The sequence below is a fragment of the Chanos chanos genome, chromosome 16 (genome assembly GCF_902362185.1).
Source record: "Chanos chanos chromosome 16, fChaCha1.1, whole genome shotgun sequence".
NCBI lineage: Eukaryota > Metazoa > Chordata > Actinopteri > Gonorynchiformes > Chanidae > Chanos > Chanos chanos.
This window is the reverse complement of record NC_044510.1, coordinates 950,373-977,032: the sequence shown is the minus strand read 5'-3', so window position 1 is coordinate 977,032 and position 26,660 is coordinate 950,373. Positions and strand designations below refer to the sequence as shown.

The 26,660-nt window shown below is 41.9% G+C and overlaps 1 protein-coding gene across 1 annotated transcript in view; it reads right to left on the bottom strand.

Moving 5' to 3' along the window:
* Positions 1-26,660, bottom strand: part of fstl4 (follistatin-like 4) — a 90,887-nt gene that overhangs the window by 9,212 nt on the left and 55,015 nt on the right. The window contains exons 5-9 of the mRNA XM_030793852.1: positions 14,846-15,012; positions 8,960-9,080; positions 7,449-7,610; positions 4,739-4,873; positions 1,266-1,292 (exon numbers count right to left, since the gene is read on the bottom strand). Coding sequence (XP_030649712.1) covers positions 1,266-1,292; positions 4,739-4,873; positions 7,449-7,610; positions 8,960-9,080; positions 14,846-15,012 — 612 coding nt within the window. The remainder of the gene's footprint in view (positions 1-1,265; positions 1,293-4,738; positions 4,874-7,448; positions 7,611-8,959; positions 9,081-14,845; positions 15,013-26,660) is intronic.

Here is a 26,660-nt window from a genome sequence, read left to right as displayed (position 1 = left end):
GACTTCACATACATAACACCATCCTCACACTTAAACCCCAGACAAGACAGGAGTAAACAGACGGAGCATATTCCCACTCTTAGACCTGGAAACTAACCATCAATCACTTAACGCAGCTCTGAGTGTAAGGCAGACACACACATATTAAACATGTCCAGCAACAAACAATGACAGACTCATGGTGCAGAGAACACTCCTCTGTGACAGCACTGGAATACATACACATAAAGATACACGGAATATATATCCTTCATCGTTTAGTTCATGCTTAATGCGTGAGTACCCGAGTCCCCAGGCACTGGATGAAAAGCGCCAGGAGAGTTCAAACACAGCTGTGAAATGCCTGGAGGTTAGCAGAGGTATGATTGTGGGGAACACTGCCTTACAGAACAGAGGTGGTTGTGCAGTGGCGTGGGGATAGATGGAACTACACAAGTTTTCGCTCATTTGGGCGCTACAGCTTGTGAAATCTCTCACGGCCAGGCACATTTCAGACAGCTTTAAAACTTGCATGTGCCGGTTTTGTTACCTGACAGCAAACAACAGCTGCTAATTAATGAGCTCGTACGGGAGAAGGATGTTCTCGCTGACAGGAATATGTGCTAGAGTTGTCATGCCATTAAGAGGCCCACAGCGAGAAGACAAAAGCGTCAGCTAAGCGAGTGCGCACATGATAGCACAAGCAGTACCGAGCAGTATCTGCTCTCTCACTGACAACAAATCTGCCATTAAAACTTGGGATAATTTGTACATTATACCATTGACTAATTTGCAAGCCTAATCTCTCTTATTTACTCTTTTATTTACACTCTGTTTAGGGCGCCGATGTTATTTTTCGAGTGAGAGTTACAAACACGTTCAGTGACGTGTTTCTGAACAAATTTGTTTTCAGCTCTTCTTTAAGTGTAGTCAAATATTCATCCCCTTGCCATGAATGGCAACCCTTCAGAGACAATTTATTTCCTATTTAATGTCATTTAAACCATTAAAACTTGTTGCTGAACCATAAACAAAACTCTCAATGGGAGTCAATATTTGGCACGAAAGCTAAAGCGTTGAGACTGAAAGCACTTCAGTTGGTCTGAAACAAACACTTCAGTGAGCACTTAACCTTGACAGCCGCACACATGACACACACCGTCTAAAAAAAGCCCACCATCAGTCTAGCTACAGGACCAGACTAAAGCGATGAAACACGAGGACACAAAGAAAAAGGGGGGAGAAAAAAAAAAAACAAAAACGAAAAAAAAAGATGGTTCGCCTACCTTCCTCCCGCCACAGAATGTTAGCCACTGTAGAATTAGTGTCAGGGGCCAGAGCAGAACCCAGGGCGGAGAGATCCAGTTATTGGCACCGAGGGAAAAGAGGGAGAGAACACACGACAGGAAGATGACTGCCTGTCTGTCAAACGGTGTCTAGATCTGGAGCATTTGATTGACTAGCACTGTCTAAATACTCTCAAACAGCTCCTCTCTCTGTCTGTCTGCCTCTCTCTGGCTCTCTCAGATCTACAAGAGCTTTACGCTCTCAACGTAGATGCTTTTTTTTTTTTTTATTGTGAATTATTTCAGAACATTAATCAGATTGATACACAGATTCTTATATTTAGTAAGGCAGATGGAGAGGAAAAAAGGGATGCATTCCAGACAGAGCTAATCTTTCCAGTACAGAGAAAACATATTCAATGCATTTTCAACCCAAGTCTTCCACAGATATTCTGAATGTGTTATTAAAACATGTCTGCCTGAGTGTGAAATAAAAATGAACTTCAAGCGCTTCACACAGAATCTGATAAAGAAAATTCCTTGTGAATAAATATCACGCAGAATTGTCCAGATCCTCTGTTGCTTTGTTTTTAAAATGGATTTTAACAGTGGATAGGATTTTCTAAGGAATTAAGCTGGTGCCAAAAACATTTAAAAGATTCTGGTGCACGCTGAATAATTGGACTGGAGTATATTGGGGGGTGTTCTTTTGATCAGGTGTACACTGAAATTGATTAGAATAAATGGTGTGAAGTCAATCATTTTGAATTTATTACCTGAGGTTCTTTTTAATTAAAACAATAATGTGCTTGCTAAAAGTGATTTTCACAATTTAGAATTCAAACTGTTCAAATTCAAATAATTAATTGTAGACCCAAATCAAAGCCAAAATTTTCAAAAGAAAAAGCAAAAAAGCAGCATGATGTATAATTTACCCTACATTAGGTAAAAAAAAAAAGTATTTTACATATCAAACACTTGCAGATAAATACAGCATGTTTTGCTCGTATGAAAAGCATTGTTAGCAGACTAATACAATGAGAGAGGTAAGAACAGTCGACCCATCAGTTAAGTGTATTGAGTGATATTTTAACTTGATAAACATTGTCATTCCTTAGACTTGCAGAAGCCTGGGGGAATGGCAGTCCAGACCTGCGGGTGGTGGTTTAACACGCCAGTGTGTTTTTGTTGTTGTTTTTTACAGTCGTAAGATCAGTTCTGTGTGAGTGGCTTTCACACGTGCCTGCATCACCCTCTTCTCTCAGTCTGGTGCCTGCCCTGCAAACTACATCTAACCAGTCACTAAATACTTACCTACACAGGTTTAAACCTGGGTGTCATGCACAGTTCAGTATTTCTATTGAAAAATTGATGTATGCGAAACACACAGTTAAAATTTGAAGTGTTCAAATGAAGTGTTGATATTTTGAACTATTTTGAATTTATATCAGTTCCATGTCTGTCTTTTCTTATTGAACTTACCCATGACAAAACACCACGTATCTAGGGCTGAGTCATTTGCTTTACCTTATTCACAACAAAAGTATGAAAAATTAAAAGTTTGTGAATTTAAAATTCTGACATTCATAATTGATAAATTGTAATTTATTCAGTGCACAGCTAATACACTGTATTCAAATGATTCAACATGCACCTAATCTGAAATATCTTTGGCAGTCATTAAACTAATTAATGAATTTTCAGAGCAGTTAGATCTTGTTGTGTCTAATCATTTGTTAAGCATCTGAGAGACACAGTCAGAGCTTCATCTGTGTTAAATGCAGTTTAGTGCTTGTGCTCTTCACTGCTGTTCCATAGACACATTTGACAGTTTAGTGCTTGTGCTCTTCACTGCTGTTCCATAGACACATTTGACAGTTTAGTGCTTGTGCTCTTCACTGCTGTTCCATAGACACATTTGACAGTTTAGTGTTTGTGCTCTTCACTGCTGTTCCATAGCCACATTTGACAGTTTAGTGCTTGTGCTCTTCACTGCTGTTCCATAGACACATTTGACAGTTTAGTGTTTGTGCTCTTCACTGCTGTTCCATAGACACATTTGACAGTTTAGTGTTTGTGCTCTTCACTGCTGTTCCATAGACACATTTGACAGTTTAGTGTTTGTGCTCTTCACTGCTGTTCCATAGACACATTTGACAGTTTAGTGCTTGTGCTCTTCACTGCTGTTCCACAGACTCATTTGACAGTTTAGTGCTTGTGCTCTTCACTGCTGTTCTATAGACTCTTCATTTGGCACTAGTGTTGTACAGCTAATAATAACAACCAGTATTTCTTTATCACTTACAAAGACATAACTCTTAATGCTACAGAAACAAAATAATCAGTTTACAGTTGAGGTTATGCTCTCATTTGTGTCAAATGTTAATTTGGAGGAGCCATTAACAAATGTTTTACAGCACTGAATGATTTCACGTGTTCTGTCATATATTAGATGTAATCTCAGAGACTCTGCCAATGGACACTCAAAAAGATTTGCCAGAAAAAATCTGAGTAGTTTAATCTGCCTGTTGGTTAGTTTCTTCTGTAACTCTTTGAAATAGCAGCAGTGTGCTGTGTTTCTTTACTCATCACTCAAATTTTCCACTAACTTCCTCTGATAACATGAACTTCAGATGACCTTGCCATTGTCGTAGCGATCTGAGATATTTATTCACAACCATACGACAGCACTGAAATTATCCCCACAACGTTTTGTTCAAGGAGCAGAGGGTCTTATGATAGACATCCAATTAACTGGAAAGCCGACATGCTTTCAGCTGCGCACTGGGAATAAAGTTGTTGCTTGCCTGATTCCGAGTGAAATGGCCACCATTCAAATTAGTGGCTAAAAATAGCTGTTTTTATATTGTGCCAGGCACGCCTGTCAATGCTGCTTTTCTGTCATTGGCATGCCAACCTGAATCTCCGCTGTTAAAGGGAAGAGTCTAGAAACATCAAAAGGGGAAGCAACAGAGCTGTAGAAATCTCTACCGGTGAGCTGTGAGTCAAAAACACAGAATGAAGGTCTTTAAGACGTGTGTTTACGAGGAATTCAGATGTGGTCTCTGGTGTGAAATGATACAATTACCAGCGTTCCCAGACACCGCATTGTAATTCAGCTGATTCTGTTAACAGTGTGGTAAAGAGTTCATGGTGTCTGCATACTGCCAACGGCACCTCAGAATTTACCTGCACACATCTGAAATCATACCTCAAACAAAGACATATGTATTTTCAGTTGCCTCACGAAACTGAAGTGTAAGTGTTATTTCTGTTCTTTAGACACCTCATTTCATCACAGACACTTTTGGTCTTCCTCATAGTCACCTTTAGCCTATAAAAGTGTGACCAGAGAACAATGCCTACAGCCACATTTCATTATTAATGACGGAAAAACACTGGCAACTGTCCAGAGATCTGATGACATTCACATAAATTTCTCAGCCATGTGGGAGAGTAGAGTTCATTCTTACGTGTCTTCCTTGCTGAATCCTCCACGAAGAGCGAGGAGATGTCCTCATCCACGCCCACGTCATTTTTGGCGATGCAGGTATAGGCGCCAGTATCCTCGTAGCGAACACTATCAATACGCAGTTCGCTGGCGTTAGCTGCGGAGAACGCCACAGTAACAATCAACTCACTTCTCTTCTTTACCAAAGCAAACCTACAGTATTCAGAACAAAACCATATCCTTTACACAAGAGCACTTTATACCAAAGTACAGAACACTCGAGTGTGCTTGAACTCTATAGTTACAGAGCAAACAAACAACTATAAGATATGCTTTTAAACTTTTCTGTGGGATTGGTTGACCACAGAAGTATATATTCAAGGAACAATCTTTTACATCTGTCTGGAAGAAAAGATGAAACCATGCTTGAATGGTCATTAACATCATGAAAGATAGTCTGGGGTTGTTGTTTTGAAGTGTGGTGAGAGGCTTGTCTTGAGATGGTGTCTCAGGCTTTGAGAGCAGCCGACTTTGTGATGTGCTCACTCACACTCTGTGCTATCTTCACAACGTGTTCACATGAAGGACACTCACGACAGAGAGCCTCTGTTCTCCGTGTCAGAGATCAGGCTCAGGGCCTAGTGCTCCACTCTCTCTCTCTTTCACCTTTATCTTTTCATCTCTCTCAATCTATCCTCCCTGCCCTTCTTTGAAGCCAGTTCTTGATCTCTCTCAATCTCCAACACCTCCTCCCCAAACACAGCCTGAAGTCAATGAAGAAACTTCCAGATGCTATCACGAGGAATGACCATTCTGCATACACTAACACACATTCAGATTCTTTCTTGAAACAGAACAAACTGTGTTTTCGCTTATCAAATCCATGAAAAAAACCCCACCTCAAAAACACCAACAATCTTATTTTCTGTCATTTTCATCTGAGAATCCAAACTGCGTGTGATATCTTAACTGAAGAAATATACCATTTTATTCGCAGTGAAGTCTGAGCCTGATGGACTATTTACTATTTAAGGAATGTGTGAATTCCATACACTGAACACAATTCTGTTTTCCTCTTACAGAGCTGTGAAAGCCTTAGCCGTGACAGAGGAAATGAATCCATGTGCTATAACACACGTGCCCACAGAGTAACAATTACAGCTTCAAAACAAAAACCGAGGTGTTTAAAAAAGAAAAAAAAATCTCCCTTTGGTGCGATTAAGTATATTTAGTTAATAAAAGATTACAGCCCTCATGTGCGTTTTAACACAAAGCAACACAGTCCATCTCAATAACTGAATACATCTATAAATTTAAAGTACCAAGAGGCATTAAAGTCCTTTTCAGACTTAAGACCCTCTGCACATGTGCGTCGTCTGCAGAAATGATCCACAGCCCTCATTACACTAATGAGGAAATGGGCAAAACTTCTGGAAAGCTCTCTGGTTAAATAAGACTCCGCTAACCAAGATAAAAGACTAATGTCTCAGAGCCAGTCTGATCATGACGCTCCAGCTGATTTCACAGAAGAATAACACAAACATACATGCACTGAAAAAAAGGCCATGTGTTCAGTTCTCTCTGAAACAAGGCTTTTCTGTAGACGGGAAACCAAAATATTCCATACACGAGCACTGTTGTGCACCTAGATTGACCTTCTGACCATTCACCAATCAGCGGATCCCAACTGCTGCGGTTCTACACAGCGCTAAACTGCCGAATCACAAATTCACTTTAACATTGGCTGCTGACAACACACATTACAACAACTAATGACCCACATGCAGACAATAAAAGGTCTTCTAATGAGGGAAGAGCCATAAAAGATTCTCAGGGCCCCATTTTCCTCCTGCTGGGATTTAAGCCTCCCCTTAGGTTCTGTGTGACTGACCACAGTATGTCTCTTCTCTCGCTCTCATTCACCGTTTTACGGTTATTATTCCCCTCCACGTGTAGACCTCCTCTCCTCTCCTCAGAGCTGAGACCACAATCAGCCTCTCAAATAACAGGCAGAGAGCAGATGTGATCTTGTGTTGCTCTGGAGGGGTTTGGCTGAGAAGCGTCGCCGTGCATCCACTGTTTATGATGGGTTATGAGCTGTTTATGATGGGTTATGAGCTGGTAACAGAATGTTAATACGCTGGTCGTGTTTAACGGGCCAGCCTCAACCATCAGCATACGGCCTGATGAATACGAGAGAGATGGCTATTTAGACATTGCACAGGTGTGTAACAGAGAGTGTGGTCTAGACAGGGTAGAAGTGTATGAGAGAGAGTGAGAGAGAGAGAGAGAGAGAGTGAGAGAGAGAGAGAAAGAACTGTTCAGACAGGGTAGAGGTGTATGAGAGAGAGTGAGAGAGAGAGAGAGAGAGAGAGAGAAAGAGAGAGAGAGAGAGAGAGAGAGAGAGAGAGAGAGAGGGTGAGAGAGAGAGAGAGAGAGAGCGAGAGAAAGAGAGAGAGTGAGAGAGAGAGCGAGAGAGAGAAAAAGAGAGAGAGAGAGAGCGAGAGAGAGAAAAAGAGAGAAAGAGAGAGAGCGAGAGAGAGAAAAAGAGAGAAAGAGAGAGAGAGAGAGAGAAAGAGAGAGAGAGAGAAAGAGTGAGAGAGAGAGAGAGAGCGAGAGAGAGAGAGAGTGAGAGAGAGAGAGAGAGTGAGTGAGAGAGAGAGAGAGAGAGAGAGAGAGAGAGAGAGAGAGAGAACTGTTCAGACAGGGTAGAGGTGTATTGCAGACATTACCGATGAGAGAGAGCTGTTTGGACAGTGGAGGCTGGAGTTCGATGCCATTCTTTAGCCAGGTTATCTTTGGGGTGGGAATGCCATCAGCGTGGCAGTGAAGGCTGGCAGCAATGCCCGGTTCCTGTGCCTGGCTCTCTGGGTATACCAGAATGACAGGAGGAACTGCCATCACCACAATCAGAGAGTGACGGAGAGTAGACACAGAGAAAAAGAGAGAGAATTATTAATTTTTTTTTTATTTGAACAATGTATTATTAACATGTTTCTCATGGATTAAAAAACACAAAGTTCATGTGAAATTAAATCACATTAAAGGCCATAGTGCTAACAATCTTGTCAAAGTTAGCGTTTTTGTTTGTTAATTAATCATTTAAAGAACTGAGATGAATTTAAAATACTTGTTGAATGTATTTGGTTGGATTGGCTGGAGGAGATCTGAAATGGTACTTTGTTGTGGTTCAATAGAATCTTAAAGGCTTCATGTTAAATATTTTGTAGCTGAAGTGTTTCCACGGATGCTGCATTAATCAGATTCCATTCAACATGTCAGTCGCTTTCGCGCCATCCAACAGCCAACGGCAGTAGAAGCAGAACATTCGATTTGAACGCTTTTAAAGATATTTCGCATTGTTTGCATTTCATTTTGAAGTGTGTGATTACAGTCTGTGCCGCTCTGTCGAAGATTTCTTAAGGCAGAGCAAGGGCTGCGCCAGATGTACGATAAGAGTCCAATTCTCTAGCTACGTTTGCTTGCTATACACACGAATACTGCAAAACATGTTCAATTAACAGGAATAATAGGTGTGACGGCAGTGTTTGGTCAGAGGGGAACTGAGTCTAATTGAAAAATGATACATTTCCATGAAACTAAAGTAAATGCTTTGCAGCTCAAAATCGTATGCGACGTTTGCCTTTGGCTGGAAAACATTTGCCTGTAAACATGTTCCATATATATATATATACGCACTTGTATACTAACATGTTGAATTTTTGTTTGTGCGGCTTACTCACATTCACTTATCGCTCACATAGCCTACCTACGACACTGAATTCGTTACTATGACTACATTTATCAATTATTATTATTATAACTAATAATTAGTTATTAGTAGTTATCAGCTCTTGGCCCTTCTGCAGTTCCTAATATTGAACACACTAAAAGCTCACAAGAAGTCATTATCTGTTACATACTGTATGTAGTATAAGGTATGTGTGGGGAAACAGACCGTATTAACCTTTGTTTGCTGACATTCGTAAATTCTGGGAAATACAAGAACCAACAGTGTATACACTTTTAAAGTATGTTACTTATTTAACATTGAAAGTGAATGAATGTTGTTTCTAACATTACATAACATACTTATATTGCGGTGTGTAACATGTGTATGTGTAATTTAACGGACACGTCATCCACACAGAACAGAACGATGAAAAACACCATCAAAAGTGGTTGTGTTGAGGAATTAAAAACGAGAAAGAACAGAGGATGTAAGAGATATACCATTACTAACCATTCACCTGCAGCACGTGCGTCTGCGACAGCTCTTCGTAACCGTAAGCATGGCAACTGTAGTTTCCTATGTGAATGGTCGTCACCTTGGTAATGTAGAGGGAGCCGTCATCACCAAAGTCCTAATTCAACGGAAGAATGAGAGAGGGCGGATGAAAGGAACACAGCGGCAGGGAGTGAGAGGACCGATAGACCATGAATCAACACGGTCCCAGATGAGCTCCATCCTCACACTCACTCAATCTGATAAATAGCAAGGGTTAAAAATACAGCCGACATTATCCTGATTAATGAAGCTAGCTATTTTTTTTTCGGGTCGATGTGCATCTCACCTGGGGTTTTAACAGAGCTTAAAAAAGATTAGAACTCTAAAGAGTGCTGTCCCTGAATGAGGAGCAGAAGATAAGTCATTCTGAGGAAATAAACACCACCTGTTCGGTATAAATGCGGCAAAAAACGCACTCCATATAGCTACTCAATATAGCTACGTCTATTAGAATTCTGTAACTTCGCACAAATCAATGCATGGACAGACGTAAAACTGAACAAACCCTCCTGCAGAGTTCCAGTGCATATTAATATTCTGTCATATTGGACGCTGTGTGTGAGGCTCTTGGTTGTATAGAACCTGTGTCGGCAAATTTTCTGACCAGTAGCGACTGCTAATGTTAATGCGTAAATGAGGAACGCCCTGATGGTAGTTAGAGTAAATTTCTCCCCTCGGAAATTATACCATCTGAATGCCAGGTTTTCATCCGAGTGCACCTTCTGTTCAAATGATAAACAAGGCCCATACAGTCATACGGTTTGGGAATGTCCGTCTGTGTTGTGTTTATGGAAGAAAGTATCAAGAAATTTTGTCTTCGATTTTGGGAAAAACGATAACTGTTTCACTTCTTAACACTGACTATTAATTTAAGCTATCAGTTATGAACAGATTGTTTTTTTTGTCAGGATTACGGTAGCTAAGAAATTGATTGTCGTAGGAAATATCCTTATTCTGTTTCTAATGAAAGCCACCCCGGCTTTCCACTTTTTCCGAATTAGCGGCCAAAAGAATGCTTCGAGCGCGCACGGCCGCGCAGTGGGTAGCGCTGGCGCCTCACAGCAAGAAGGTCCTGCATTCGATTCCCGGCCAGGCGGTCAGGGTCGTGTGGATGTTCTGTCCAAAGACAGTGAATTGCTCTTAGGTGTAAATGTGTTTGTCTGCCCTGCGATGGACTGGCGACCTGTCCGGGGTGTTTCCCCGCCTTTCGCCCAGTGAATGCTGGGGATAGGCTCCAGCATCCCCCGAGACCCTAATTAGGATAAGCAGCTTTGAAAATGAGTGAGTGAGCATTAAAAATGAATGAATGAAAAAAAAGAATGCTTTGAGCAAGTCTGACTAACCTTGATGTAATACAATGAACCATTAATGAACTCCAGAACGTAAAGGGATGTTGATTTTCCCTGTGGAGGTCTCTGTCACGCCAAAGTATGATTTTTTGTTTTTTCCTCTTCTCCCTATTTTTCCTTTTCCCTCTCTCGCTCCTTCCTTCTTTCTTTTTTTTGATCTGTATCTCTTGTGTTTATCCTGGTGGTAATGGTGAATGGTGAGGTGTGGGGGCAGTGGTGTGGAGAATATTTGTACCCCCCCCCCCCCACACACACACACAACTTTTTCTCTCTTCATTGTCTTGCTCTTCTGCTGTTTTGATGTCTTGCTCTTCAGCTGTATTGTAATGTTGAAATAATTCTCTGCCCCCTGCCTCTAATGGTCTCTACTTTTAATTTTAATGAAATAATTGGTATCAAAGAATGAGAAGCGCTCTCTATCTCAACTCTACATTATCAACTGCCTGAGATGTAAACTGTTATTAATTAACAAAGGGAATGGAATGGTTCAGGCAAACAGCTAAGTAAAATGGAAGATGAAAACATCCCCGTGAATTTGACTCATTGTATCACAGCAGGTGGGATCATTTTTTAAAGCTGTGTATGTGAGAGAGAGAGAGAGAGAGAGAGAGAGAGTAGTCTTTTACAGAAGCATTGGCCATGGCCAAGGATGACTGTGAAGCTGTTATCTAAAGGCATTGAGCCAGGTCTGTCTGGTCTGTATGAAACAGGCAGACAAGGAAGCTGACCACCAGGTGGCCGAATCCCCACCTGTCTTATCTCCTTATGGCCAAACAGCACAGACAGACCAGTGTATTCGCTATGGTGGATCTAGATGGCGGAGACGTTAATTGGCATAATCTGCTCCTAAAACAGCTGCGCCGTGTATCAGGGCGCGGGCTTTTGGCCAGTGCACCTCATCCACTCGCTCCAGTACAATGACACACAGCCTACTCCATCAGTACAGCACAGTTTGGCTTTTCCTCACCTGTGTCACATGACACAGGAGCAGTTGTCAGGAGTGAGCATTTCTCATTCAACTATCAGCTCAAAGGCTCTGATGATTTACTAAATACACTCTGCGCAGTCTGAAAGAGAGATGAGACGCACAAGGCCTCTCTGCGGGTAATTGCTTTAAAAGCATGTCTGCATAATTTATATGAATAATAGCACGACTCATATCTTATTATTGTAGTGACGGGTGGGTGGCAAAAGCACCCAGGACAAAAAAAAAGAGAGAAAATTCTCCCCTCATTTTTCCTCTGATTCAGCTAAAAAAAAAATGAAAAAGAGAGAGAGAGCTAATTTTTCAAACATGACACAAAGGAGAAATTATCCATGCGTAATGTCCTGCTTCATAATTTCATACTGTGTTACACAGGGTTATGTTTTTACACAACCCAAGCCTTTTTAATTCATGTCAAGGTAAATGTCACACCAAACACTCTCTAGCCAAGCGTATAACAGACGCAGTACAGACAGGCAATGTGTATACATAACTGAAATCCAGTAAAGAGTATCAGTCTATTTCAGTTAGACACTGGGAAAGCACAGCAGGTCTACAGATTATGCCACAGAAACTATTTGACAGTATCCTGGACAAATGTTGATGGTTAAAGTGTAGGATAGAGGGTAAGCAGCTCAGTCCTCTGACTCTCTGTTTGTTTGGTCCATTTTACGTTTTGTGCCGTTGTGAGCGTTCTGAGTGACGAATCGTGACAGATTTAGCATCTCCCTGACAAGCATTGCTAATTTAATTAGCGCATATCCAAACCACATACAGACTTCTGCTCAGTGTGGAGAGTTCTGGGAAACCGCCTCCAAAACCGCTGTCACACATTCAGAGACTCTTCTGTGGTTAAGAGAAGACATGTATAGCTTTTTATAGCTGGATTTGTAGTTTTAGTAAATTTCTACAGATTCAAAACAGTTTATATACCAGAATTTTTTTCCTTTGGAGGAACAGATATTGTAAAACTATCACACCGTGCCTTGCATTCCTGGAGCGTTTTTTAGCAGATGTAAAAGTACTGTAGACGGCGTACGTAAAACTTGACATGGACAATATTTAACGCGTTTCAAATATTAATGAACTGCATTGGAAACATGTCGAAATTGAAAATGAATTCATCCAATTTCAATAAATAATTTACTTACTAAATTTAGAGCGCTGGCCTTCTGTGTGAGCAGTAAAATTTGCAGAAGTTACTATAATAAAATAATACATGAAATAAAATTTGCAGAAGTTAGCTGTTTGTGGACTCGGCTGCATGGAAACAGGCTTATGCCGATGGCGCCTGAGAGAGCAGCTTACAGAGCAGAATGCAGGAGCGAGGTTCACGGCGTGAAGTCTACACACACCGTAGCCGCTCCCTCTCGACTGGCAAGCATTAGCGTATAAAATCATACAAGACAAGATTTGGCTGAAAACTTACATCTTAAAATCCATAGTAAGTTCTAAGTATATCTGTTACTTGAGTTGCACTATGGAGTCAAGTTTTCTGACCTAAATTCTATTCACTACACTACATGTTTGTTTCTCATCTCAGAATAGCGATCTGGCACAGAGGTCTCTGCTGCACAGTGACGCACACAGAAACTGTTTCTTGGTAACAGATTAAGACGTTTCTCCTCTAATGAATAGGGTGCATCTTTGATCTGATTTAAGTTCATGTCCGTCACCATTTGTTTTGATGAAACCCGTGTGTTAAGGTTTTTTTTTTTTTAAATATAGATTTTTATTTATGATTTAAATTTACCCTTATGTCTAATAAGTGCTTAGCGGATGCTTTGTAAGGAATGGGGGTGTGTGTGTGTGTGTGCCTTTGACAGTCACATCACAGGGCTGAGCTGAGGACAACAGAGCATCTTGTGTCAAAACAACTTCACTCTATGTGTTTACTTGCCCAGACAGTGATAAACACTTCACTCCAACTGTTTAGTGTTTCCAGCAGAACTTTGATTACTTAAAATGATGCTGCTTCCACTCCATTTGCTACAAATACCATCCACTGCAACATATTTCCATTCTGTTATACTTATTCTACCACTGCTACACTAGCGCTACACTGTCATGCTAACGACTGCTAGTTTGACTAAAACAGGAAGTTGCTCAACATAACTAGCCTCACTATGATGACAACTTCAGCTATCATTAGTGTAACCATTGCACTGTTTCTTCAAGTAATTTGGTCCTAGTTCTGATAATGCAAAATCAACCTCTAACGCAGTGCAGTAAATTAATTCATGTCCTACACATGCACATGCTCGTTGCCCTGTGTGTCTTTATGCTTTGGGTCTCTTCAACAACATTGTACAGATTGCATTGTTAAACACAGCTAGACAATTAATCAGGGCTTGGGATAACAAAGCCCCTTGCTGTTAAGCGTGCAGGTGACACACACAGACGCACACACACACAAATATACACACACACACACACACACACCATATTTAATTTACCACCTCTCATTCCAAACAAAGGCACACCAGAATTCAAACCCATTTCGCTTTCTCCTCTAAACATGGTTTGCGGTCATTCCGGCTCTTGGCTGGACTCCTGAGACTAAAACAGTTATTTCCAATTCACAACAAATGACATAAACCACAAAGAAATGCCGGCCGGCTCGTGAATTAGAATACGAAAACATGTTGCAGAATAAGATGCATGCATTTCCGTTAATGAATATTAGCATCCATAATTTATTTCTTCAGGAGTCTGGTCTGGACTGCTACCAAGACTTGCCTCACACACACACACACACACACACACAAATTTATAAAATATCCCACAGTCATCCAATTAAAAACTGTAAAGGCCTATTTCAATACCTCAAATCAAATCAAATGGTGTTTCACTCTTAAAAGGCCCCAGCAGTTTAATGCAGCTTTGACTCCAAGTAAATTACAACCTGAATTTGTAACTGAGATATGAACCTGACACTGTCAGACACCTCACAGAGGGATGTTATTTTTTAATCGCAGGTTTGTGCCTGAGTTAGCTCCAGTCAGGCAGACACCGTCCTCACTGCATGTATGTTCAGCTTTCTCCTCCGTGTCTGTCTGTCAGGCCGAAAGTGGATTAAACTTTCATGCTTAAGTCAAAATGTCTCACCACCTCTCAAACATCTTACAAACAGCAATAATAGCCTCAAGCCCCTGTTTGTTTAGTCATGAAACCAAACATACCCAACAGTCTTATGCATAGGAAATCTCCCAGATCCAAATAGTACACTAAAATAAGAAAACAGTTCCATAAATCCACTAAGCTACTCTCGAATGTTACGGCCCTTAAAATGAACTGTTTTATCAATTATTTCAAACAGGATTAATTTTCATAAAAGATGATTTGAATCAATGTTTGAGAAAAGAATGGCCATCCTTCTTTGAGAGAGTGCACTACAGTAACTGGACAAAGACGTCCATACGAGTGTTGATGGAGCCCTCAGAATGCGAATTTTCTTTCTGTTTTTTTTTTTTTCCTCGTTTAAATAAGGTGCAGATGGGAACTCACGTTGATATCCTCTAGATCCAGGAAGTTAAGCATGACGCCGTTTCGCTTCCAGATGACCGGGGGTCTCAGGGTCCCCTGAATACCACAGGACAGCACCGTGCTCAGGCCCACCGTTACCGTGGTGACGCTCACTCTCTTATCCTCCGCTAAGCTGAGTTGCACGACCTCTGTGGAGAACAGGAGAGCAAAGTGAACTGACCAATCAGGTAAAATGGTCCATCGCTGTTCAGAAATTAGAAAACTTTTTTTTTCTTTAGATACTGTGACTGTATTCAGAGTTTGATGTAGCTTGTATTGTATTATAGCAATTATATTGTATTATTTGTATTATATTGTATTATAGTATCTATATTGTATTAGCCATGGCAGGCAGCAGTTGACCGCTCTTGAATAGTTATAATTATAGTTAAGAGTGTGAGGTCAGGTTATAATTATGGTTAGGAATGTGAGGTCAGTAAAATAAAGTTTGTATGGTCTCAGCCCTGACTCAGTGCTGTTTGTTCTCTCATGGCATGGCAAAAATTAAGACAGTCACACACAACCCTTCACAGTAGAGTTTCACCTAAACATAGCAATACATTCACAACAGGCCATAAGGGACCTGAGACAATGTGAATATTTGAACTGAAGAGACCCATTAAAACGTAATTGCTTTAATTATTACGACAGCCCTTAGGCTGGAAGAGGCTTGTGATTCTGTGATTGGTTAAAACAGACAGGTAGTCGTATCAGTAGGTTTCCTGAGACACTCTCCAGCCCTAATCAGACACATCTGAACATCATACACACTGCTTACAGCCGACACATCTGAACATTATACACACTGCTTACAGCCGACACATCTGAACATCATACACACTGCTTACAGCCGGGAACAGATGAACTACTTCAGTCTTTTCTTGTTTCTTGACTATTTTTTTCTTTTTTTTAGATTTCTCCCCTGCTCTGTCTCCTCAGGCGATCTCCGAGGTGCAGACCGGTGTCCAGCAGCACGGCGCATGTGTGCTGCTTCAAGCTGCAGTTAATTCCTCAGAATCAGGCGCCGTAATTGAGGTGACTGGCGGTTTCTGCACACTTTAGGCTGGTGCTAGGCTTAACACATTGATTTAACACAGCGTGGAGGGAGAAGACACACTGCACCTGATCCGTCTGCTCCCCGCAGCAATAAACTGCCATGAAGGCAGAGTGGGAGAGCAGAGCTTCTGCTGACAACATCACCCATTTTGAGTATCAATTAAGAGGAGTTAGTCATACACTTTCTCCATCATTTGAAAAGTATTTCAATTAGCCTATCTCTTCTAGAGCTCAAAGAACGATTAATGACGAGAATTTGTTTGACATCAGTGTATAAACAAACTGTTGTTCGAAATTAAAATTGCTCCATATCCTTCATTTCTAACATACCAGTGTCCTTATAGCATCTTAATATTTGCAGTAATGAAAAACAGCAAATCAAAGAAAGCGTTTTCCCTCTCTCTCTCTCTCTTGTCTGTAGGCAATGCAGTGTGAAATGACATGCACGGGTTTGTTTCCACGTCCAGATTTCTGGATTGCCGTGCCCCTGTGGATTAGGCTTATCTCAGACTGTTTACCACTCAAACACGCTGATGGTGTTCGTCTTCAGTGAGAAGGCAGAGAAATGACAGGTCTGCCACCCGAGCGTGTGCGCCCCCCCCCCCTCCCGGACACCACTGACACAACATCATCTCCTTAATGACCCCTCTGTTTTCTGCCCTTCCCAAAAATAACCGGACCGTGAGCAACCGACTTTCCTGGGATTCACAAGCCATTGATCCATCAATGTTAAGAGCCGCCGTTCATAGCCATCATAGAGGACACTAGCATTTAGCCTAAGTGGAAAAAAACAAAACAAAACAAACACACAAAAAAACAAATAAATAAATAAACGAGAGATGCCGAGGCAAAGATGTTAGTACTTAGTGTCTGCACAGGAGCACATCACACAAGGCACTTTTCCTTCACAGCCTTTTTATAATGCTTAAAAACCACATCCTTCACTCAATAAATAAACAAATAAATAATTAAATGAATCAAAAATGCATAAATAAATGATAGGAATACAGAGGCGATCTGGAGGGTTTGGAAATGGAGCTAGTGATCCACTCGGAGAGAATTTAGGCTGAGATGTGTGATAGCGTCTCTGTGGGCTGCTGTCCCAGGGAAGACGTGCTTATTTTTAACAGTGGAGACTTTCTGACACTTGGCATTAGGGTGGATGGCTCCAGTGCACCCTGGGAATGAGGGGAAACGAGGACGACAGTCTTTTTCTCTCTCTCTCTCCCCCTCTCTCTCTATCTTTTTCTCTCCCTCTCTCTCTATCTTTCTCTCCCCCCCCCCTCTCTCTCCACCCCCCCTCTCTCCACCCCCCCTCTATCTTTCTCTCTCCCTCTATCTCCCCTCCTCCCCCCTCCCCCCCCACCCCCCTCCCTCTCTCTTTTAAGTGCATGATGGTAAGAAATGAAAACAAACTTGTGAAGAACTGGACATAAGGTCAAATGATGAATATGTATATGGAAACATATGTGTAGTGTATTGTAGTGCTACACTTTGACTTATCATGAGTTGAACAGTGACAAAAGTGACTGTAGTTGAAGAGCATGAATGGCATGTGTATGCAGAGTGAGAAATACAGACTGTTAATGGAGAAATGTAATCAGAATGCAATGGAAGTATAGAGCATACCCACATCTTCCCGATTTAGTTACTAATTTACTGTATTCTACTCCATACGAGAGCAAAGCAAATATGTTGCTGTCTTTTGCCCAGGATATTGTCATTTCAGTTTGTTTGAAAATATCAGAGGATTTTGTCATTCTTGTCTGGCGTGGTAAAGATGCTGACAGCTATAATGATTTCTCTGACAGACTGAATGCAGAGACACTCTTTCCATTGTCTTGCTGTAGGTTTCAAAATACACACAATCACAGCAGTAGTGTTTAGAGGTGAAAAACACAAGAAGATAATGAGATTTCACACCAAAATATAGATGAGACAAAAATGTGTGCTGGGTTCTCTCCCTGGTGCTTGTCAGGTTGTTACATTGTCAAATCTACACCTGCTGTTCCACTCACACTTTCACCAGCTAACAAAACACACACTACTCTCTTCAAAAGCTAACAAAAAACACACACTACTCTCTTCAAAAGCTAACAAAATACACACTACTCTCTTCACCAGCTAACAGAAAACACACTCTACTCTCTTCACAAGCTAACAGAAAACACACACTACTCTCTTCACAAGCTAACAGAAAACACACACTACTCTCTTCACCAGCTAACAGAAAACACACACTACTCTCTTCAAAAGCTAACAAAAAACACACACTACTCTCCTCACCAGCTAACAGAAAACACACACTACTCTCTTCACCAGCTAACAAAATACACACTACTCTCTTCACCAGCTAACAGAAAACACACTCTACTCTCTTCACAAGCTAACAGAAAACACACACTACTCTCTTCACCAGCTAACAGAAAACACACTCTACTCTCTTCACAAGCTAACAGAAAACACACACTACTCTCTTCACAAGCTAACAGAAAACACACACTACTCTCTTCACCAGCTAACAGAAAACACACTCTACTCTCTTCACAAGCTAACAGAAAACACCCACTACTCTCTTCACCAGCTAACAAAATACACACTACTCTCCTCACAAGCTAACAGAAAACACACACTACTCTCTTCACCAGCTAACAGAAAACACACACTACTCTCTTCTCAAGCTAACAGAAAACACACTACTCTCTTCACAAGCTAACAGAAAACACACACTACTCTCTTCACCAGCTAACAGAAAACATACACTACTCTCTTCACCAGCTAACAGAAAACACACACTACTCTCTTCACCAGCTAACAGAAAACACACACTACTCTCTTCACAAGCTAACAGAAAACACACACTACTCTCTTCTCAAGCTAACAGAAAACACACTCTACTCTCTGCTCTGCTGCACCAAGAACACAGACTGTCACACTAAGGCTTTTTAGACCTGAGTTATTTTAGTTTAACCAACAGGAGAGTATGGGCAAGAACACGTTTTTCCCAGGATTTAATATCTTCATTATGCCGAGAGACGAGCTGGGGTAAAATAAAACAGCAGAGCAGACGTATGCTCCCTGCCTGCAAACCTGTGCAGGAAAGTCATTAAAAGGTGCAGGGTCACACCTTTGTGCTGTTAGACTGTGTGTTTGAAAGAAAAACAGAAAGAAAGAAAAAAAGTCCTTCTATGCATAAAGGATGAGGCTTTGTTAAAATAAAATAATTAGCGGTATTGTTTGTTTGTTTGTGTGGAAAAAGCCAAAATTCCCTTTTTCATCCCAAGGAAGTTTGAAAGCACCAACATACTCTTGGTAATTATTCTTATTCCCAGAATGTAATGTTTTCAACATGTCTCATTCAGTTGTGAGCAAGAACCACCAAATTCGGGTATACTTCTAGGTCACCCAGAGGTTGGGTGAATAAACAGTTTATTAACACACATATAAAACAGTGGGACCACACACAACGTACCTCACCGGCTTTGTCCCTCCATCTGTCCTCTCAACCCCATACCCACTCCTTTTCATTTGTACTTTTCTATCACTACTTCATAAGAAGCTATCCTATCCCCTCCTCATCAACAGTATTACATTCTTACACAGTTCTCTCTCTGTTCAACATGGACTTCTTTCTTTTCTATAGAGCTGTTCCTTTACTTTTCCTCTCATTCCTCTTGCTGTCTATCCTCCCACACGACCACACTTCCCAAACATCAGCACACCATCTGTTCCATATAGCCTTCTAACGGATACCCACGGCTACCCCATCCCGAAGAACACGCCACGACTTTTCACAGCTACCCCATCCCGAAGAACACGCCACGACTTTTCACGGCTACCCCATCCCAAAGAACACGCCACGACTTTCCACGGCTACCCCATCCCGAAGAACACGCCACGACTTTTCACAGCTACCCCATCCCGAAGAACACGCCACGACTTTTCACGGCTACCCCATCACGAAGAACACGCCACGACTTTCCACGGCTACCCCATCCCGAAGAACACGCCACGACTTTTCACAGCTACCCCATCCCGAAGAACACGCCACGACTTTTCACGGCTACCCCATCCCAAAGAACACGCCACGACTTTCCACGGCTACCCCATCCCGAAGAACACGCCACGACTTTTCACGGCTACCCCATCACGAAGAACACGCCACGACTTTCCACGGCTACCCCATCCCGAAGAACACGCCACGACTTTTCACAGCTACCCCATCCCGAAGAACACGCCACGACTTTTCACGGCTACCCCATCGCAAAGAACACGCCATGACTTTTCACGGCTACCCCATCCCGAAGAACACGCCACGACTTTTTCCTTCTGCACTGTGGGGATTACAGGAGTGTTGTGGCTGTCGTAGACTAGGCTGTTTCAAATCAAAACTTTATTTTCTAGTTGCTGGACATGAGTTAAATCATCTGTGCCCTATGACACACTCGTCATACAACAAGGAAGTCTGAGAGAATACATTTGACATAATACTAAGTACTTCTATGAACTATAAAAATACAGGATGCCTGAGGACCTCCAACATTTTCAGTATTCAGAGATGATATTATATACCTGGGGTTTCCTCCATTGCAATAACATCTTACAGAAAGAGAATTCCAGAGACATGTACCGTTAGCGTCTTTCCTGACGGGTTAGCTAATTCTGGTGCATATATAAAAGTCCCACAGGGCCCGTGAGAAGGAATCTGGAAACTTGTCAAAACACAATCAGAGTTAAAAAGCAGCATCTCATGCGGTCCAGGTTTAATTGCAGTAGAGCCTTATTGTGCTGGTCCATAGCGGAGTGTGAGTGTGTGGGCTGGGGGGAGTAGAGGTGATTGAGGGAGGACAAGCAGTCAGCAGGGCCTCTCATTAATCACCATGTGTTCCACTCTTAATCTTTTCTACAGGTAGAGAAAACACACACGCGCACGCACACACACACACACACACGCATTTTCAGTGAGGGTGCCCTCACACGGCACCTCTCCTCCGACCTCCCCCAGCCGTGGAAATGCTTCTCCAAAACCACATTAAAATCCGGTTATTAAACAAACCTGGAAAAGCAGTCAATGAAGCAGGCCTGGGTAACATCACTGTGCCTATACAGAGATGTTTAACACAGTTGCAAAGTCATGGACACGCATACACACACACACACACAGACAAACTACATGCACTTAATAACAGATATACATTCCATTCCATACACACACACACATGCTCAGCATTCAAATACTCCCCCCCCCCCCCACACCACACACACACACACACACACACACACACTCACACACACAGGACAGGTAATACCCCCCCCCCCATACACACACACACACACACACACAGGACAGGTAATACCCCCCCCCCCACACACACACACACACACACACACACACACACACACAGGACAGGTAATACCCCCCCCCCCATACACACACACACACACACACACACACACAGGACAGGTAATACCCCCACCCTCCCCCATACACACACACGCAGGGCCGGTACAGTCACAGCCGATAGCATTCAGAAAGTCACTGTTTCTATACAGTCTTTCTTTTTTAACTAATCCTTGAAAACCCATCAATTTTCACTTTCAGTCTGCAGCAAATGGTTTCACCATCACTTGCACCTAGATCCCCACTGTTAGATAGATACATTAACACTCTTTTTACGCTCCAACCAAGTAGCTTGCCAAGGATTACCCTAAAAAAATACCAAGAAAACATATTTGGGAATTCTATCTGCGAAATTCACAGCAATGTTAATCTCAGCAGTTCCGAAGTGAATAATAATAATAAAAAAATGTCCACTGTCAACAAATTTCCAGTTCATGGTCTAGCTCACAGTTCCAGAGTTCAATTTAATATCTCTCCATCCAGGTACACTCTCTACTGTTTCTATCTCTACGCACCAGCACCCATTTGTCTCCAGAGCAGTATGGATAACTAATGGGTAAACAAATAATGAACTTTGCCTCTATGTGTGCCAGCTATCTCTTGGTGTAAATGAGTAATCTATCTCAGAAAATTGCTATTATCATTACATTGGAATTTTAATCATCAGTTCAACTCTCAGACATTTATGATGCAATTATCTGAAATAATGATAACATAATATTGTTAATTTCTTAAGAGAAGTTACAGACTCAGTATGATTTGGGGTGGGTGGGGGAGGGGGTCAGATCGCTAGAGATAGCTCAACTATCAAGGCATATGAAGTGTTTACTGACAAACTGAAGAGAAAAAAAACACAAGAGGAAAATTAAATTAAACTAATTAAAAAGAAAACATGACGACTAAGAGGTAATTAACGTGTATAGACAAAAGCTGTGTGTGTCTGTGTGTGTGTGTGTGTGCGTGCGTGCGTATGTGTCTGTGTGTGTGTGTGTGTGTGTGTGCGTGCATGTGTGTGTGTATATGTGTGTGTGTGTGTGCATGCGTGCATGCGTGTCTGTGTGTGTGTGTGTGTGTGTGTGCGCGCGTGCGTGCGTGTCTGTGTGTGTGTGTGTGTGTGTGTGTGTGTGTGCGTGCGTGCGTGCATGTGTGTGTGTGTATATGTGTGTGTGTGTGCGTGCGTGTCTGTGTTTGGGTTATCACATGCATGAAGAAACATAAGTAAAGGGAATTATACTGGAGGTGTTGACAGAGGGGACGCCACACTGTGAAGTGTCACAGAGACAGAATCATGGATCAGTTTACAGTATTGTGTCTGTAGTATGAGATGGACACAGAGACAGAATCATGGATCAGTTTACAGTATTGTGTCTGTAGTATGAGATGGACACAGAGACAGAATCATGGATCAGTTTACAGTATTGTGTCTGTAGTATGAGATGGACACAGAGACAGAGTCATGGATCAGTTTACAGTATTGTGTCTGTAGTATGAGATGGACACAGAGACAGAATCATGGATCAGTTTACAGCATTGTGTCTGTAGTATGAGATGGACACAGAGACAGAATCATGGATCAGTTTACAGTATTGTGTGTAGGTTGAGATGGACACAGAGACAGAGTCATGGATCAGTATTGTGTCTGTAGTATGAGATGGACACAGAGACAGAGTCATGGATCAGTTTACAGCATTGTGTCTGTAGTATGAGATGGACACAGAGACAGAATCATGGATCAGTTTACAGCATTGTGTCTGTAGTATGAGATGGACACAGAGACAGAGTCATGGATCAGTTTACAGCATTGTGTCTGTAGTATGAGATGGACACAGAGACAGAATCATGGATCAGTTTACAGCATTGTGTCTGTAGTATGAGATGGACACAGAGACAGAATCATGGATCAGTTTACAGTATTGTGTCTGTAGTATGAGATGGACACAGAGACAGAATCATGGATCAGTTTACAGCATTGTGTCTGTAGTATGAGATGGACACAGAGACAGAATCATGGATCAGTTTACAGCATTGTGTCTGTAGTATGAGATGGACACAGAGACAGAATCATGGATCAGTTTACAGCATTGTGTCTGTAGTATGAGATGGACACAGAGACAGAATCATGGATCAGTTTACAGCATTGTGTCTGTAGTATGAGATGGACACAGAGACAGAATCATGGATCAGTTTACAGTATTGTGTCTGTAGTATGAGATGGACAGAGGTGACCTGAGAACAGCCTGTTACCTCCCTCTGTGTAACTCTTATTTTAACATCCACAGTCAATCCAAAGAGGTGCACCACAGAGGTAGAGCTGAGTTTGTTGTTTAAAATGTCATAAGTTGGGGGGGGGGGGGGGGGGGGGGGGGGTTCTGTGTACCAGAAAGGGCCCCACAGAAACACAGCAGTGATGAAATAACAGGGCTAAGTAGCGAGCGCCTTTCCCCTGTCCCTCTGGACCACATTAACCGGGGGGGGAGTGAAGGGCGAAACATATGATTAATTACCCGCCTCAGGGTTAAAGAAATGTTTACTGAAACAAGCCAAGGCTGTCACTGTTTGCCACATTTAACCTGTAAATTATTACACTGAAAGTCTTTCCTTTCTACACCCACTATGTCAAACCAGGCGCGAGCAGAAAAGTCAAGTGAAGAATTAGTGTAAAATAACTGTGTAATGTTGGATACAACTATATGCCTTTCATGTTTTCAGCATCAAACATCTTCAGTTTATATAATCAGGAGCCATTTAGGGGAATAATTAACTGTAAGATGTTTAACATGAAAATATTAAGTCATGCTAAATTTACAAAGAGTTGAGAAGAACACACTTCATTGGACTTAAGCAGCTTAATATCCATAAAAACAGCATCTGAAACACAGGTTGAAATCTTACACAAATCGAAAACTTTTATTTAGTAAATGATTACTCCACACAAAACAAGAGGCATAGTCAGTCCGTAAAGCACAGTTAGTACATAAATGATTTCAGACTTTGAATGAGCCTGTTGTTGGCTGAATGAAGTCTTTCCTTGTCTCCTTTATCACACCTCTCTGGATCACTGCATCTGGACAAACCCAGACCTCTCTGGATCACTGCATCTGGACAAATCCAGACCTCTCTGGATCACTGCATCTGGACAAACCCAGACCTCTCTGGAGTACTACATGTGGACAAACCCAGACCTCTCTAGATTATCGAATCTGGACAGAGCCACATCTCTCTGGATTACTGCATCTGGACAGACTCACACCTCTCTAGATTACCGAATCTGGACAGAGCCACATCTCTCTGGATTACTGCATCTGGACAGACCCACACCTCTCTGGATCACTGCATCTGGACAGTTGTTGACTGTAAGGGATATGAGGTGTTAACTGTTCAGTGTGTGAGGTGTTGACTGTAAGGGATATGAGGTGTTAGCTGTCCAGTGTGTGAGGTGTTGACTGTAAGGGATATGAGGAGTTAGCTGTCCAGTGTGTGAGGTGTTGACTGTAAGGGATATGAGGTGTTAACTGTCCAGTGTATGAGGTGTTGACTGTAAGGGATATGAGGTGTTAGCTGTCCAGTGTATGAGGTGTTGACTGTAAGGGATATGAGGTGTTAGCTGTCCAGTGTGTGAGGTGTTGACTGTAAGGGATATGAGGAGTTAGCTGTCCAGTGTGTGAGGTGTTGACTGTAAGGGATATGAGGTGTTAGCTGTCCAGTGTGTGAGGTGTTGACTGTAAGGGATATGAGGTGTTAACTGTCCAGTGTATGAGGTGTTGACTGTAAGGGATATGAGGTGTTAGCTGTCCAGTGTGTGAGGTGTTGACTGTAAGGGATATGAGGTGTTAACTGTCCAGTGTATGAGGTGTTGACTGTAAGGGATATGAGGAGTTAGCTGTCCAGTGTATGAGGTGTTGACTGTAAGGGATATGAGGTGTTAACTGTCCAGTGTATGAGGTGTTGACTGTAAGGGATATGAGGTGTTAACTGTCCAGTGTATGAGGTGTTGACTGTAAGGGATATGAGGTGTTAACTGTTCAGTGTATGAGGTGTTGACTGTAAGGGATATGAGGTGTTAACTGTTCAGTGTGTGAGGTGTTGACTGTAAGGGATATGAGGTGTTAGCTGTCCAGTGTGTGAGGTGTTGACTGTAAGGGATATGAGGTGTTAACTGTCCAGTGTATGAGGTGTTGACTGTAAGGGATATGAGGAGTTAGCTGTCCAGTGTATGAGGTGTTGACTGTAAGGGATATGAGGTGTTAACTGTCCAGTGTATGAGGTGTTGACTGTAAGGGATGTGAGGTGTTAGCATGTCCAGTATGTGAGGTGTTGACTGTAAGGGATATGAGGTGTTAGCATGTCCAGTGTATGAGGTGTTGACTGTAAGGGATATGAGGTGTTAGCATGTCCAGTGTATGAGGTGTTGCCTGTAAGGGATATGAGGTGTTAGCATGTCCAGTGTGTGAGGTGTTGACTGTAAGGGATATGAGGTGTTAGCATGTCCAGTGTATGAGGTGTTGACTGTAAGGGATATGAGGTGTTAGCTGTCCAGTGTATGAGGTGTTGCCTGTAAGGGATATGAGGTATTGATTCTGCTGATATGTGAGACATTAGATATATATTAACATTAGATATACAGTGTAAGAGCTTTGATATTTACAGTTGTGAAGTGTAAGCTGTTAACAGTAGAGTGCATGAGTGTTAATTACATACAATGTTAGACATGACAGCTGTGCATTTTGAGTTGTTAGGTGTTATCAGTACAGGCCTTAAGGTCTTGACGTGTTGGTCACACAATGTATGTGGTGTTTGCAGTGACAACTTAAATGTCCCATTGACTTCAGGTAACTAACTGACTATTCTCTCTCTCTCTCTCACTCTCTGGTATTCTTTTAATCATATTTTGAGTGCCTGGCTGTCTGTCAGGTCTGGTTTCTGAGGCATTTCATAGTCATTCCTTTCCACTCCCGTTAAATGTCACATTTGTGATGTTTGTCGTGCATTTGTATTGGTGAGCACATTCTGCCTCTCCCTGTGTGAACTCTATACGCGCTGAACACACAGCTGTCAGAGCAAATCCAGAGGACAGCCTCCTCATACCAATCACGCTCCGGAGAGGAGAGCTCCGAGAACACAACACTTTTATGTCTTTTACGTTTTAAATGAAACATATACTGAAATTTATCTCTGTCTATTAAGTTTAGATGGATATTATCATTTTATGCCATCAAAAGTTTGCATAAAAATGTATCATAAAAATTACCTATCATAAAAACATGACAGCTGTCTTTCTCTTGGTGAATCCAGCAGATGACTGTTATCAGCATGGGAGTAATATAATTGTGTAGTTAGTGA